This window comes from Callionymus lyra, chromosome 6 (genome assembly GCF_982586985.1).
Source record: "Callionymus lyra chromosome 6, fCalLyr1.hap1.1, whole genome shotgun sequence".
Lineage (NCBI taxonomy): Eukaryota > Metazoa > Chordata > Actinopteri > Syngnathiformes > Callionymidae > Callionymus > Callionymus lyra.
This window is the reverse complement of record NC_141823.1, coordinates 35,094,848-35,111,817: the sequence shown is the minus strand read 5'-3', so window position 1 is coordinate 35,111,817 and position 16,970 is coordinate 35,094,848. Positions and strand designations below refer to the sequence as shown.

The following is a 16,970-nucleotide window of genomic DNA, read 5'->3' as shown; positions in this document are numbered from 1 at the left end:
GTAACAAACTTGATTTTTTTTTCTACTGTTGGATGTCACAATTTTATTTAAGCATTGGCCAAAGATCATAGAGTTTTGGTTTTCATGCAGAAACTTGTTTTGTGAAGTCTCTTCAAGATCTTTCTTGTTGCGTAATATGCGTATACCCATCTTATTGTTTGGCCTTTTGTAACAGTTTATTTTTGTGTTTAAACAAGAAGGAGCTGTCTCGCCTGCAATTATAAAAAAAAACTGCATTGAGATTCTGACCCGCTCTAGTAGAAGAACACACATTTCCCAGAGTTTCTTTCAGGATCAATTTTAAAATTCTGGTTCTTACTTTCAGAGCTTTTCATGGTCAGGCTCCACCTTACATCAGTGATCTGTTTCCTCCCTCACTCTTCTCTCCGTCCATCTGTCTTCCCCCCCAATCCTTCCTCCCAGCCGGTCACAGCAGGAGGTTGTCAACAATGAGTCCGGTCCGCCTTCTAAAAGGAAGTTTTTCCTTGCAATGCCACTATATGATTTACTCATTGTTGAATTGCTTGGATCTGTTTTTCCTTTCTCCACTATAGTCTTATTTCAACTATAAAGTGTCTTGAGATAACTTTGTTATGATAAGACACTTTAAATAAAATTGAATTGAATTGAATTGAATTGGGCATTTTTAACTGATGATTAAAATAAGACACTAAAGAAATTGTAGTAAAAGGATAATACCTAACACATCTGTGATGCTGTGATACTGGGTTGGATGTCTACCTATTTAAATGTGAATAATGTAAAAAAAAACTGTTTTTTGTTCCTGGACTAAATTACTCTTAGTAACAACATGACTGAGATTATTATTTACGTTATATATACTGGTTTGGAAATAGTAATTTAATCCAAAATTCTGTACTTCTGTACTGCACTGCTCCACGTTAAGTCCAAAAGTGCAATATAACATTTCCGTAAAAACTTACTAAAATGTTTTTTTTTTTTTTTTAAAACATCCACCCCCCAGGGCTCCTACAACATCTGGATGTTTGGTTTTTTTATTTTCTATTTTTCTATTAATCAGCAATCCTTCATGTCATTTTATTGAGTGAAACATTAAGATAATAATACTCCATAATTGTGCTATCATTTGCTGTCAAACAAGGAGCGCTATGGATCAATCATTAAAATGAACTTTTAGCTTTAATCGTATGTGAATTATACTACACATCCACTCTATAGTATCTTTAATTACTCTTCATAATACATTACAATAATTAAAATTGTGTTCTTTTTACCAAAAATCTGTAATTTCAGCTATTTCTTGTGGTGAACCCGGATCTCCGCCAAATGCAGTCGTCTCTGGGAGCCACAGCTGGACGTTTGGTTCTTTGGTGCAATACTCCTGCTCAGGTGGTGGAGTTCTGGTGGGCAATGCATCACGTTACTGTCAGGAAGACAGCACTTGGAGTGGATCGCCACCTTACTGCACTGGTAAGGTTTTTGTGCTGAAAAACGATTGTACTTACAAGATACATACATATATAAAAAAAAGAAAGACAGCGACTAGAATCAGCATCGAGATTGTAAATATATTGACGTAGATTTAAACAAACCCCCTCAAATGTGTATCACACCCAGACTATCAATGTTTTCATCAAATTAATTGTGTGGAGGCGTTCTAGAATGCATAGCAGCATCTGCAAAGTTTTTTACCCCTTATCTTTATTGAATGTCATTAATGTAGCATTATTTGCAGTATTTGCCAAATGATTTTGGAGATGATAACATTTCAATCAATAGTCAGTTTATAAACAGTATAATAAAATAATTTTAAAAATGGTTCAAAACTCAACATGAGTGTTAGTTTATGAAAGAAATACGTTTTTAATAGTGAAAAATGTGTTTGTCTAAATAATTGTTGGGTTTTTGTTTGTTTATATGATGTTTATATCAGAATGCCTATCATATTTATTAATATATAGGTAAAAAATAAATACACAGATGCTAGTTTCATAAATCCCTTTTGTGAATTATTATTAAACCTCTCGCTTGATGAGAGATCACCTTAACAGGTTGCACTGCTAGATGTGTAAAATGAATAAAATCTGGAGGTGAAACAAGAATCACACAGATTCCTCTTGAACTTAAAGTCATGATGACAATAGTGAGTTGTGAAAGAAGAAACCTTGGTAGCGTTTTCCCAAGGATGATGAATGAGGTAAAGGCAGGTGAGATAGAAAGGGGGTGAAGTGGAACTTGGGTAAGAGGAAGTAAATGTGAAGTTAGATAGTCTTTTTTTAAGATATACTTAGAATGATGCTGCTGAATAATATGTAAGTGCAACATGTATTATCTCATGGATGTAAGTCCTTAGAGTAAACATACCAGTCACACAACACGATCAAAAATAGCCCGAGAGTTCTTAAAAGGTTTTGTCTGTAATTGGGCTTTGGTTTTCCCTGTAGGTGTCTGAGGCTTGGTCGGTATGTTCGTCAACATTGTATCCCAACTATGTTTTCTGAGACATTAACTTTTTGTTCCTCTTTTCCTTTCAGGTTTAAGTCCTGGAACATGTGGAGACACGGGTATTCCTCCCCATGGTGCACGTTTGGGAGGGGAGGAATTTAAAATCAAGACCCTGCTACGTTTTAGTTGCGAAGCTGGTTACACCTTGATGGGTTCAGCCGAGAGGACATGCATGCATAATGGGACATGGAGTGGCACACAGCCAGTCTGTCAGGGTACGATCACAAGATTTTTTCATGCTTTTATTGATTTGGCTTGATTTAGAGATAATAGAGTATTTTAATAAGTAATAATAAGTACATTTATTTTGAAAATAAAGCTTTTTTTTTTGTTTATAGATATACTTAAACTTCCCTATGAATTGTATTTTGTTTGACTTTATGAATGAAATGGATTAAACTAATACGATTGAACAGATTAATGGTTAAAATAGGAGGGGTGACATGGACAAACTGGATGGATGGAAAGAATATGATGTGAGTAGGGCCTAGATCAACAGGTGTTTGAAGGGGAAGGTTTTTCAATCATGATGTTTGTATTGATAGCACTGTAACTTTTTTTTTTTTTACAATCTTCTGACCACAATGACCAATACTTTTCAAAACACAGTTTACACAACATTGTATCATATTTTGTCACAAAGATTGCATACAGTTGACACATTTGCAAAGGGTAAATTAACCTATTTTATAAACAAGTTGAAACAATTTGTCGTTAACTCACAAATGTATAAATGCTTTCACACAGTAGGTCAAGAAAGATAACGGTGAGATATAAATTTGAATAGGCTAATGTTGACTTAATCACCACTTAACTTTATAGATTAACTGTAGTTGAAGGAGTCAGTAGACTCAATCAAACGCAGAGGGAGAGGAAGATCGTTCCAAAGCTTAACAAGTTCATCTGATGGTCAAAGATTATGAAGTAAGAAACCTAGCCTTGGATGTTAATTTAGACGTATTCAATGTCTAAAACGGTATCATAGTTCTACTTTGTATCGTAAATAAGACACTTAAGAAGTAAAAAAAACTTCCTGAACTGCCATGAGAGGTAAATGCTACATTTAAATTTCCACTTCCCACTTCAGAATATGTAATGGTACTTACATATTCAAAAATAATATCAATTATACTTCTACTTGTGTGGCCTATATTCAAAGAATAAAATTCCCTTTTAAGTGACTGAGCTGGATCTACCACACACTGGTAATAAAGTGCTTCTCACAAAACGGCAGATTTCAAAGACAATCATGACAATCCACACGGGTTCAGAGGAAATTAAAGTGGGTCCCCATAGTACTGTAGAGCCCCCAGAATCCCAGGCTGTAGTCAAAGTTTACTTATCTTCTGACATTGACTGTGAGTTATATGAAACACTCCTGCAGTTCCTATGATTTGTTTAAAAAGCATGCTAAATTATATATTATTAATCCTTTTTTTTGCATTCATATTGCTAGATGTTAAAAAAAACATGGATATATACAAACATCTACACACAAACACACATGCATCTACAAATGAAATATTCATCTTAACTTTGAATTAATAAAACTGATTATGAAATCCTTGACAACATCTGGTCTGTTGCTACTGGCATAGACAGACAGACACCCCAGTTGCACTTTTGTGAAACACTTTTTGACTATTAACCAGTACTATTTCTGGTCAAAAATAAACCTAATTATATATTTTTTAATAAAATAATCAAAAAAAGAGTAACTCTGATGTTACATGTTCTTTTCTCAAGTGAGTGAGGGAAAAAATTAAAAAAAAAGACCAGATCAAATGTGATCCAAATGTATTATTTTCAATAGTAGCAGGGTAGGTAGTGGTCACAGACCAAAAACAATTCTTGGTCACTCCAAAACACAGACCAGACACTGACATTTACCTCCCTGCATCATGAATGGGCCCATTACCAGTGTTTACTATGAGTGGATGTGTGTATGCACTGTCTAGTGTTAATTGACGGTAAAAGTCCAACTGGTGCCAAATTTAGTCAACCAGGTAACTGGACAACACACAGACAAATGTAGGGGACATATTGACACACATTTTTACATTTGTGTCTTTTCTTATTGCTTAATTATATATATATTTTTCATATATGTATTCCCATTACATTTAACATGACACAAAGAATAGGCTTGAATTAATTATAAGAAAAAAACAAAAGTAAGACAGATGAGGTAACAGATAAACCAATATAATGGTCAATCTATATTCTCAGTTAAAATGACTTTTTTTTTTTTAAAAGCGCCAGCCGATTTCCTTAATTAATAAGTTGATTGATTCTGAACACCTTAAACCATTACATATATAGTGCGCTCTAGGGACATTTGAAAAAAATCACCATCTTCCCTAAAATCCTTGTCACCCATTAGAGTTAAATTATCACGCATGTGGTCAATGTGGGAACTGCAGATTAAGCACACAAAAGAATAGCACGGCCTGATATCCAGAGCTGGGTTTCAATCCAACAACCTTGAGTTATTAATCAGCCTTGGTACCTCCCAGACATGTTTAATGTTATTTCCGGCTCGCTGTGGTGATAATCTAATTATCCCGGCCTACAGCTGATCAGCCTTGAGTGACAGCAGGACAGTATGGCTGCTATTCATGCTCTCACCGTGATTAATGATGGCTTTCTAATGACTCCTCTCTCCTCAGCTGTGTCTTGTGGTAACCCCGGCACTCCTGCCCATGGCAGAATCGTCTTCAATGATGGCATTACCTTTGGCAGCTCAGTGGCGTACGCATGCTGGGAAGGGTTCAAAACATCAGGCCTAACCACAAGACACTGCACGACAAACGGGACATGGACAGGACAACCCCCTGACTGCATCGGTACACAACTCTAAATATCACACACATTATATTACTCAGTCAATGTAAATAGAAGTAAAACCGCTTAGTTTCATTTCTCCTTACCCTATTGATGTTTTCTAAGGTAAGAAAAAGAAATGTTTAATGTTTGTTTAACGTTAAGTGTTCTTTTTTAGATTGAAGCGTGATGCTTGAACAAGGACAAATTGCAGTTTCGGGAGATGTGTTATGGTTGTATTTGGATTAAATGAGTTTTGACGAGTGCGCTGGGAGACAGTTGCGCAAGATGGCAAGGTTGGGAGGCAGTGAAATCAGTAGTTTTCTGATTGTATACAAAGCCAAATATGTTGGAGTGACTATCAATTTAAATTGAACATTTTCTCCACAACCTTCAACATTTTAACTTTGGTCTAATGATGTCTAATTAATTCCATCATTCCCAAAACTTTTGAAAAATAATAATAATACCAAATAACTATAACATTTATTTACCTCAAACGTTGCTAAAGCCATGAAAGGAAAAAATATAATTTAATCGTACATGCCAGGAGTGTTTTACAGTACTTTGCTGTCTTGCTAATTGTCTCTTTTTTCTTTTTTGCCTTATAGTGATCAGTTGTGGAGATCCTGGGCTGATAGCAAATGGAATCTATTTAGGAAGTGACTTCACTTTCAACCACTCTGTGTCATACCGGTGTAACCCTGGTCATGTGATGGACCCGCCTGGACGCAACATTCTTCGCTGCACTGAAGATGGGACATGGAATCAAACCAGACCAAGCTGCAGAGGTTAGAAAAACAACAGATTATATTAAACAAAAGGCAGGAATTATTTAAAAATTAACAATTTTGCCTCACACAGACATGTTTTTTTATTTAGGAGATGGACAGCTAAGCCAAAATCGCAACTTGAACTTATGTATTGGTCAATAGTTATGTGATGGTTGTGAAGAACACGTATGAAGACAGTAGAATTGAGAGATGGGCTCCAGGTGACAGTAAAATGAAGTCAAGGCTCATCTCTTGGAGTTGCCGTAGATGATGACATGTAATGATGATATAGTGATTTGTAGTGACAACATGAAGAAGGTTGCGGAGAAGCTTGTAAGATGAGTGAATAAGGACAGGAAGTATAAAATACATCAAAATATAATAACGTTGAATTAGTTTTTTGAACAATTGAATTCAATTACTTAACATTGAAAGGTTGAATTTGTTTTTATTAAATAACTGTATCATTAAATTATTCGAAAAAATAAAAAGTTTGCATTTTTTAATTCAAAAATTGAATTCAAAAATTCGAATATTTTCAAAATTAGATACATAATTTTTCACACATTCAGTTTGATATTTAGTTTCAATAAATCAAAAATATATTTTCTAAATTCAATATTTTTCTAAATCATAGCATTTTTAAATACAATAATAAAAAAATGTGGAGCCTTTCAAATTAAACATTAATCCGGGTCTAACAGTGCTACCGGACAAAACCAAGTGATTGCTGTGCTACTTGAATGTAATTTTTAGCCAATCATGTGATGCATAAACGATCAGGTGACAACATCGAAGCACTGCTGCATCAATTTAGGAATTTTCCTGACGAAGTGTCAAGTTGGTGTTAAAACATATTACACTACATCTTGGGATCAATTAGTAGTTTCTTATGTCAAAGGATTTTTAGCAGAAACTATGTTTACTCTGATGGTCCATCTTTATAACAGCGTTCATCAAAGCCACACCCACAATGTCTGTTTAACTCACTCAGTGTCGCAGGTTCTTAACACGGGGCCTCATGTACTAAGAGTGCATAGTTTACACGTCAACATTCATATATATCAAAAATAAAAAGAGTTTGAAGTTGTCATACATATTTATTTATATTTATATTTATATTTTATGGCTTGTTTTTATAATATAAGGAAAAAAATGATCATGATGAGAGTTTTGAACGTTCTTGTGAAACAACATCACCTCAGTTTTATCAAACTGATGCTGCAGGTTCAAATGAAAGCAGCTTAAGTCGGTTTTCCTCATGTGATTACGTGATTGAAGCTGTCTCCTGAAAAATACACTTCAAATACAAAACACACTATAATTATAATGACTATAATTCACATGATGTCTATTTGTAAACCAAAAACTTGTAGTCTTTAAAATCATCAATAACATATGTGCGTGTGTTAAGCAGGTGAGCCACGAATTCTGTGAACCCATTTACAACAGTGTGATCCAAAAATGTTTAAAATAAATGACTATCAAATGTTAATACAGTTTAAATTGATGTTTTCATTGGAATTTTTTTCTGACCATGGTAAGGAAAATCATTATTATCAAACTGAAATGGAGGCGTGGAAAGGGATGGACATGCCTTGGCTGAATTTCACATTCATTTGGATGAGTGCTTGGATTTGTGCGCACAGATTCATACATCTGAATATTTTAGCAAACAATTTTGTAGGATATAGTGTATGTCCATTTTTAGTAGGAAATCATAACATTTGAAAAAAATGTCAAAAACTCGCTATAAACTCTGAATGAAAAGTGCAGACATAGTAGAAAAGGCATGAAAGAATGACATGGGTAATCAGTAATTGAAGAGTGTCAGCAAGCATGAAAGGGTAGACAGACAAAATGCTATGAGAAGAAGAAAGGAGGTAGAGATTGAAGAGACAAATATGAATGAACCTATGTTCACTCAGTATTAGGAGGGACAACAAAAGGAAGTTTGGATACAGGCTAGGAAGGCCAGATGATTTGTAGGAAGAATTTCTAAGATGGTGATGTGATGTTAAATGAATATTGGAAGACAACCAATAAGGTTAAGGACGATGATCAAGATCGGTTAGGGTTCAGAAGAACCCGACAAACAATCAGCCGAAGACCGTGCATACCTGCCTGCGCCTGTCAAAGAAAGAAAACAAAAACAAGGGCATCACATGGTCAACATGACAAAAAGAAGTAGAACAAGAAAACTTCAGCTGTTGGTTATTGTTGTAGCTACAAAATTTCATTCCTATACTTCTTTACAATACATCTATACTGTTTTTTTTTGGCATATTTTATTTTTTTAAGAAATTAAATTAGTGTTAATTGTAATAAAATGTACCTAGGATTACCTGTTAAATCTGCAGAACAAGGACTGCGGTAGTTTTTATCATTTGTATTAATGCATTCCACAAGAACATATAGTTATGGAATAAAACCCTATGGAAAATAAAATAAGCACGCCACCTCATCTCTCCTGTGAATATTTATTTTACACATGGAGATGTGGGAATATATACTTTGCTCCCATACCAGTGTGACATGAATATCAAACTGTGTGATACGCTGAGATGGTATTGTGTTGTTCAGTGTTCTAGGACTCTAGTACTGAGAACTGTAATAAAACAACATGAAAAACAAACATTAAAGGTAAAGAGATGAAATAATTATTGCAGATGGAGGTTTAAAAGTACATTTACAATAGCTATAAAAACATCTCAGAACTGAGTTCACTAGCAGATGCCACTTTGTCATTTTTTTCTTTATAATCAGAAAGAGAAATTAGACATTAACATGACACGCATGTCAGGATCTACACTACTTTATATTTCTTGTTTAACTGTGATACTGAACAGCAGTGAAAGGGAATTCTTCCTGAGATCCTCCCCGCCGCTTCATCTCACAAACAGAAAAACTCCTGCTGGCTCCAGCAGTAACTCAGGCTTTGAACTGGGATGAAAACAATCTAAGAAAGCAGGCAAATATGCTACTGAGGGAGATGCCAAGAGAGGAAAGACAAGTTGAAGATATTGCAGTTGATAGAAAACGAGAGTGGGAAGGAAATTGAAAAGAGAAAATTAGAGGGGGATGGGAAAGAAAAGAGATACAAGTTGCACATCTTTAAAGTCGTCTTTCATGTTTCTCCCACACTTTTTTTTTTACTTTGCAATGTTATTCTTTGCAACTCAGTACCCGAAAGGTTCTGTATGGTCCTGTTTTAGAACATAAATAGACACACAAGTGCACACAGAGTGAGATGCTAAAAAAAAGTTTTTCTTTTTTGCGAAGATGTGAAAAGTAGAAAAAGATATTAACTTTATAATGTAAAATGTTGGGTGATGTTCTCGAAAACCTGTTCGGTTTCAATGCGAAAACAAAAGAGGTGAGGTAGAGAGACGAAAGGAGGTGAGTGAGTGGAAGCAAATGATGTTAGAAAACAAAGAGAAGCAAATCAATGACTGCCCCCAAACAAACTGTGAGAAAAGGGATTAAGGCCTTAAAAAGTGCTGGCCAGCTGAACTGTGCTAGGATGGATTTGCCAGAAAGACAAAAAAAGCAATAGAAAGGAGGACAGAAGGATGTGAATAGGAAACCGTTGAATGCAAAGAGGAAGGTGATGCTCCAACTGGTTATAGGAGATAATGAAAAGCAGATACAGATCTTTTTGTGATGTTAAAATAAATGCATCACCTACTTCAATCTTAAGCTAACACAATATTTCTGTCCTGGTGGGCATAGTTTGAAATCTTGTGAGCCATGGGATACTTAAATAGCCTGGTCCGGTCTGCTTCAAGGGCTTTGACCCACATCATTTAATGCATGAGTTTGAATGAGTGAGAAGCAGTGAGGTTGTGTGGTTTAACATGCTATCCAAAGGAGACATACCGTATATCTATTGAACTGTACTTGGGTCCAGTTAAAGGAAGACTTTGGTAGTCAGATTTGGAATAGCCAGCATTATTAAAGCTACAATGCCCCAACAATATTCAGTTAGAGTTAATGTAATTCTAAAAGTACACAAAAATCACTCCCTGGATACGAAATTATGGTTGTGGATAGGTTTGGATGTCCTAATGACAGGGACAGTACAAAGATTGTACTAAAAGATCAATATGAGAAAATAGGCATACCATTAAGTGAAGAAATGTAATGGATCAGCTCTCTGTCAGACATTTTATTTTAGTTTGGCCTCAGGAACTTATCTCTGCTTTCTGCAAAAGATATGTTCCTTTTTAGACCCATCAGACCACCAACTGTTACTGGAGCAGTTTGCGGCTGATGCATCCAATTGTTACTGAACCATGGTCTTGAAGCCAATCCATGGTTGCAGTCTTCTTGGAAATGTCTGTGATAGTCTCGGTCAAGAGGTTGAGATCGTGCGGGCTGAATGACAATTGGCCAATAAAACTACACCCATTTGGTTGAGTCTAAAGTGGCTAATACACACGTTCTTGTTAAACAGGAATACAATAAAAAGATAAACATTAGAAAAATAGTTCAGTGTGCATAGTGACAGTGAATTATTTTTGAGACCACAAGCTGTGTTTGAAAATGTGTTTTTTAATGGCATAACAATCTGTTTTTGGCTGGCTAGGGCTTATGATCTATGTGCCTCAATAAATAGTGGACACTAATAGTGTTTTTTTTGCACTTCCCCATTGGCTCCACTTTTGAATAAAGGATTTTGCCACTTGTTTTGCAGCTCACATGAGTAAGGTGAGAAGCTTGGTCATTAACGAGGAGCTCAGTGTGAAATATCTCACTGTTGCACACGTTTCTATGCTGAAATGTGATAAACACTATTTATATACTGAGAGTACGCTTCCACGTGTAGGTTCTGTGCATCACAGATTCAAATTAACAGGATATTGCACCTTATGAACCTATTTATCGTTCTAAGCTCAGCAGCATGTGAAAATTGAGGAAATCTGCCTGGAAATGAAATAATAAACTTCTGGCTCGTGCTGCTGTATTATCCTTTTAATTTAGCTTTCAAGTCAACATTTAAACTGTAACGATTACATTTCTGATGTATTTCAAATTTTCTTTCATTAAAAATGGATAATATTAATTTATCTCTCAGTAAACATATGCTGTTATGTTGATTGTATTTATTTATTATTTATTTTGAATGCAAACCAATCAACACCTAATACAGTTCAGGCCCCAATGAGTTCATTATGAATGCTCTGTCAAGTCACCCAAACTACTAATGCAACAAAGTGTTTTTCAATTTTTTCCTTATAATAAAGTGTCGGTTTCGGTTTAAAATACACACTGAAAATGTACTGCGACCGGTACAAACCTTTTCACAGACCTAACCCTAGTCACCTTCTCAGACCTCAAAAATGCCATTCACTTCCACTGCCGCATAGAGTCTTTCGCTTCCGGTGAGCCTTTGATCGGCTGCTTGAACGTAAGCTCCTGCAATAATTGCTCAAAACAGTCGTTTTAACGACTACTTGTCCGAATGTTATGGTCATATCACTTAAGATATGTCTCAAGCATCTCGGATCTATGATCGTGAAGCTCTTTTCAACATCAGAGAGTAGATGGAGGATTATAACCGCGACCGTTTCCAACGTCCGGTGAACGTGTTTCCAGCTCCGCTTCTCATCGACTGGGACTCTGTGGAATATCGTTTGATCTCTCGGGTACCGGGCGATTTCCACAAGTGATCGAGTCGGGCTGGAGTTCAGGTCAGGATGAGACACGCAGTCGCGATCGCTCGGAACAACTCTGACGTCATCGGACGTCATCGATGTTTGATTGACATTCCTGACATTCATAGGGGGCGTCATAGCTCAGATGGTAGAGTGGTTGCCTGCAGTCCAAAAGGTTGCAGGTTCAATCCCAGCTCCAGACAAGCTTGTGTCGTTGTGTCCCTGAGCAAGACACTTTACCCTGATTGCTCCTGATGGTAGACTTGGCGCAGGTGTGCAGCCTACTCCCATCAGTATGTGTGAATGGCTGTCAAAAGCACTACCGAATTTCCCCCAGTGACGTCATCGGTGCTGAATGTGGGACTTCTTAATGTTCGCTCCATTACTAATAAATCCTTTATTCTTAATGATCTTTTCACAAGAGTAAATTTGGATTTAATATGTCGTTCTGAGACTTGGCAGAGAGAGGAAGAGTTTATTCATCTGAACGAACTCTGTCCAGTAGGGAGCGCTGTCCTGGGGAAGCCTCGCCTCTCTCTCTGTCTCAGATGATCTTGGTTGGTTCTACAAGACCTTTCTATTGTGTGTCAATCTACCGTCCGCCTGGTCCTGCGGCGGTGTTCTTGAAAGACTTCAGTGACTTCTTATCTTCCATTATTCAGATGGAATCTGTTCTTATTCTTGGAGACTTTAATCTTCATGTTGATGACGTCACATCTTGTTCTGCTAAAGAACTTTTAACTTTAACAGAAGCCTTTAATTTTGAGCAACATGTTTCTGAACCCACTCATCAAAAAGGCCACATTTTAGACTTAGTTTTTACTCTTGGCCTGGACATTTCTAATGTATCTGTACATGATGTCCATCTGAGTGATCATTCTCTTGTCTTGTTTAACCTGGACTTCATCCCTGAATCTAAGCCTTTGAAAGTTAGGTCTCAGAGGCGTGTCATCTCAGCCGATACTGCAGACAGTTTTTCTGCTATGTTTGACCGTCTTTCCTTTGATGACTGCCCAGACGTGGACAGTTTGATTCACTGTTTCACTGGTCATTGTGTTGAAATACTGGATCAAGTGGCACCTGTTAAATCGAACTTGAAAATTCAGAAAAAAAGGTGCCCTTGGACAAATGAAGATCTCCTGAGTCCGAAGAGACTTTGTCGAAAGACTGAGCGTCTCTGGAAGTCCACTAAACTTGAGGTGCATAGACTTCACCTCAGGGATCTGATGACTTCTTACTTGAGATGGTAGAAAGTGAAAACTGGTAGCAGCAAATAGGAAAAACCCCAAAGTTTTGTTTGACATGATTAATTCTCTCGTGTCTCCTCAAATCACGCCTATCTTCTGTGAAGCTGACAGCAATGCATTGTTGAGATTTTTCATTGACAAAATTAAATTGATCAAAGAGAAAATCTCTCCCCCTTTGTTCGGAACTCCTACTGTCTTTGAGCCCCTCTCCTCCTCTTGGTCCTCCTTCACTGCTGTATCTTTGGTTGATATTTCGGCACTAGTGAACAAGATGACACCCTCCTCTTGCTCAGATGACGTCCTTCCTTGTAGGCTTTTTATCAAAGTATTTGATGTAATTGGCCCCTGGGTTACCAATATGGTGAACCTCTCCCTTTCCACAGGGGTTTTTCCCAATGCATTTAAGCATGCCATTGTGGAGCCTCTGCTCAAAAAACCAGGCTTAGACCCAACTGACCTCAGTAATTTCAGGCCTATTTCTAAGCTCCCTTTCTTGTCCAAGATCTTGGAGAAGGTGGTGTCTGAGCAGTTGTCTTTGTTCCTGGATCAGAGCGACATCAATGAGAAGTTTCAGTCTGGCTTCCGTAAACATCACTCTACGGAGACAGCTTTATTGAAAGTGTCCAGTGACATCATGATGTCGGCTGACTCTGGTAAATTCACTGTTCTGGTTCTCTTGGATCTGTCCTCAGCCTTTGACACAGTTGATCACCAGATCCTGCTGAGAAGACTGAGGGATGAAGTGGGACTGTCTGGGTCTGTGTTAGAATGGTTCTCATCTTATCTTTCTGGGCGCAGTTTTAGTGTATCTGCCAATCAAATGAGGTCTGAATCGGCAGATCTGTTGTGTGGAGTCCCTCAAGGTTCTGTTCTGGGTCCTTTATTGTTTTTGCTGTACTTGATTCCCCTCGGTAAAATCATTCAGAGATTTCCAGATCTTTCTTATCACATTTTTCTGATGAAATCCAGCTTTACTGCTCTTTTGATCCAACTGAGCCCCAAAGGCTGAACAGCTTAGTCAATTGTTTGCTAGAAATCAAACAATGGCTGAGTGACAACACTCTACAGCTAAATGTGGACAAAACTGAAACACTGGTGATTGCTCCTGATGATAAGGTTCCAGGGTTGAGTCAGTACTTGGGTGACTTAGGTAAGTCTGTCAAACTGAGCCTGAGAAACCTGGGTGTTGTATTTGATAAAGACATGTCTCTTGTTCGACACTGCAGAAAACTGACCAGAAACTGTTTCCTTCAACTGAGAAAAATCTCCAAACTTAGGAAAATGTTGACGGAACATGATCTGGAGCTTGTAATCCATGCGTTTGTTTCTTCTCGTCTGGACTATTGTAACAGTTTGTTTTCATGTCTTAACAAGAAGGAGCTGTCTCGCCTGCAGTTGATTCAGAACTCTGCAGCGAGAATTCTAACCCGCTCAAGTAGAAGTACTCACATTTCTCCGATCCTTAAAACTCTTCACTGGTTTCCAGTTTCTTTCAGGATAAACTTTAAAATTCTGGTTCTTACTTTCAGAGCTATTCATTGTCATGCTCCTCCTTACATCACTGATCTGATCCAGCCTTACACCCCAGCTCGGGCTCTGAGGTCTGTGGATCAGAATCTACTTATGGTTACTCGCACACGGCTCAGGACCAGAGGAGAGAAATCTTTTCAGGCTGTTGCTCCTAAGCTTTGGAACAATCTTCCTCTCTCTTTGCGCTTGATGGAGTCTACTGACTCCTTAAAGAAACATCTTAAGACGTTTCTATTTGTTCAGGCTTTTCCTTGATTTTCTGGAACTCCTGTGTTGTTCTCAGTATTATCTTGATCTTTAAAGTATATACTTTTTCGAGTATTGTTTTAATTGTTAAAGCGCTTTGTGACCCTGGTCTGGAAAAGCGCTATATAAATAAATATTACTTACTTACTTACTTACAGAGTGATTAACGATGACACTGTCAGTTAGAGGTGCAATGCATTAATAGCATTTACATATAAAACAATGGGTCTCATTCAAAGGGTGTGAGTAAATCCCTGCACAGATTTTCACATAAAGATCTCTGGTATGAAAAACCTTCTCCAAAACATCACCTGCTGACAAAATAAACTCTTGAATTTTCACAAATTTTCCGAGTAGCTAAAATATTGATGAATGCAGGAAAACCTGTGTGTGTCAAAGACATTCACTACCTCATCTAAAGTTTCAGTTAATTATATATATATTTTTTAAAGTTAATCATGTGTTTCAGTGATTCACTGCAGGCCTCCTCCTCAAGTACTGAATGGGAAGGTGGAAGGAACTGACCACTCATGGGGTTCAAGCGTTAGCTACAGCTGTTTCCATGGTTACCAATTGTCCTCACCTGCTGTTTTGAGCTGTGAAGGAAACGGAACTTGGACCGGAGATGTGCCTCAATGTCTGCGTGAGTTAGCTGATCTTTAATACACATCAACTTCTGACATTTAAAAACTCTGTACATCACATTCTCTCCTCTAACTTTGTTTGTGTGCTCTTAGCGGTGCTGTGCGGAGACCCCGGCTCTCCAGGAGGTGGATACAGAGAGGGAAACATGTTTTCCTTCCGGTCAGTTCTAAAGCCTTATTGATTTTTGGATTTGTGTTGCCAAGGCAGGTTTCAAATTGTGTTTATGTTAGAGTAGAGATCTCAATACTTTGGTACTCATTATTTCATTCATTCATTCATTTTATACCGCTTTATCCCTTATGGGGGTCGCGGGGAGACTGGAGCCTATTCCAGTTTCATTGGGCGAGAGGCAGGGGACATTATAATTTTTTCATTATATCATTATTTCAGCACAACCTAAATCATAGCAAGAAAGTTGAACACACTGTGATTCTATGCTAAAAGTATGATTTTGCTTTTTTTTATTATAGATCAGAGGTCAGGTTTACCTGCCAGAACCCGTACTTGCTGGTGGGCTCCTCTGTCAGAGTCTGTCAGGCTGATGGGATTTGGAGCGGACAACAACCAGCCTGCATCGGTAAACAAGACACAAATAGCATAACATTTATTCCACACTTAAAATCCTATCTTTGAATCGGAACAACATCTTTGTGGCTTGTGGATATACATGACAAAAGTTCTTTGTGTGCCTCAAATCATTTTGTCATTTGTCAAACTTTCAGTCCACAAACACACACAGACAACTCCATTGCAAAACTAGAAAAAATGTTGTGTTTTAGTTTTCCTCAAACATAATTTAAAAGCTTCCACACTCACCCTGAGAGACCATAAAGTAGAGCTGAAATATAATAAGCTGTATGTGGAAATGTTTATATATTCATACTCTCTTCAATATTTGATGAGTGGGAGAGAGTAGGTGGAAGATTGAGGATTCCAGTTGTGAAAGTCGATGTCCTGGGTTGGTGCGATTACCCAGGTGTTTCGTTATGCACTTCATTTCTCAGGGGGAAGAAGCTTAATTATAAAGTAAAATTGGCTTCAACTCAGTGAACATGTTCTTGCTAAGATGATTTTAAATATGATACATGCCAAGTTTATATTTTCTTTAGTTCCAGGGAGAAGGATTCAGGCCCAAAGGTGAAAACCCTTGAAAAATAATTAATTATTAAAGCGTGAATTTGACTTAACCCATGCTCAGGAGCAGGTGTAGATTTGTGTAAATTCAAGAATGCACTAAAATAATGTGTGTCACAATTGCTTTACAATTGGAAATGCACAATTATTTCATGTTGCACTTATGTGAAAAATACACTGTATGACGTATGACATTTATTGAAATTGGTTAACAATTAGCAGGTTTAAATCCGGATTATATTAATCATTGTGAATTATTGATTTGAAAAAACACAATAGATTACACATTCTTTCTATATTAGAAATTTTTAAATTACAACAAAACCCTCACAATAGACAAACCATGTCAACAATGGTATATTGACAGAGAGGTTCCCTTAATAATGTGAGCGATCTTCTTGTCAGCAGGTGATATTTTAATGTGAGCT

General features: G+C 37.2%; 1 protein-coding gene across 1 annotated transcript in view; it reads left to right on the top strand.

Moving 5' to 3' along the window:
* The window catches only part of LOC148078931 (CUB and sushi domain-containing protein 1-like), a 462,769-nt gene that overhangs the window by 420,013 nt on the left and 25,786 nt on the right, over positions 1–16,970 (top strand). Inside the window, exons 59-65 of the mRNA XM_087792967.1 lie at positions 1,276–1,452; positions 2,517–2,702; positions 5,157–5,333; positions 5,922–6,101; positions 15,233–15,406; positions 15,501–15,567; positions 15,879–15,985. Of these exons, the coding sequence (XP_087649093.1) occupies positions 1,276–1,452; positions 2,517–2,702; positions 5,157–5,333; positions 5,922–6,101; positions 15,233–15,406; positions 15,501–15,567; positions 15,879–15,985 (1,068 nt within the window). The remainder of the gene's footprint in view (positions 1–1,275; positions 1,453–2,516; positions 2,703–5,156; positions 5,334–5,921; positions 6,102–15,232; positions 15,407–15,500; positions 15,568–15,878; positions 15,986–16,970) is intronic.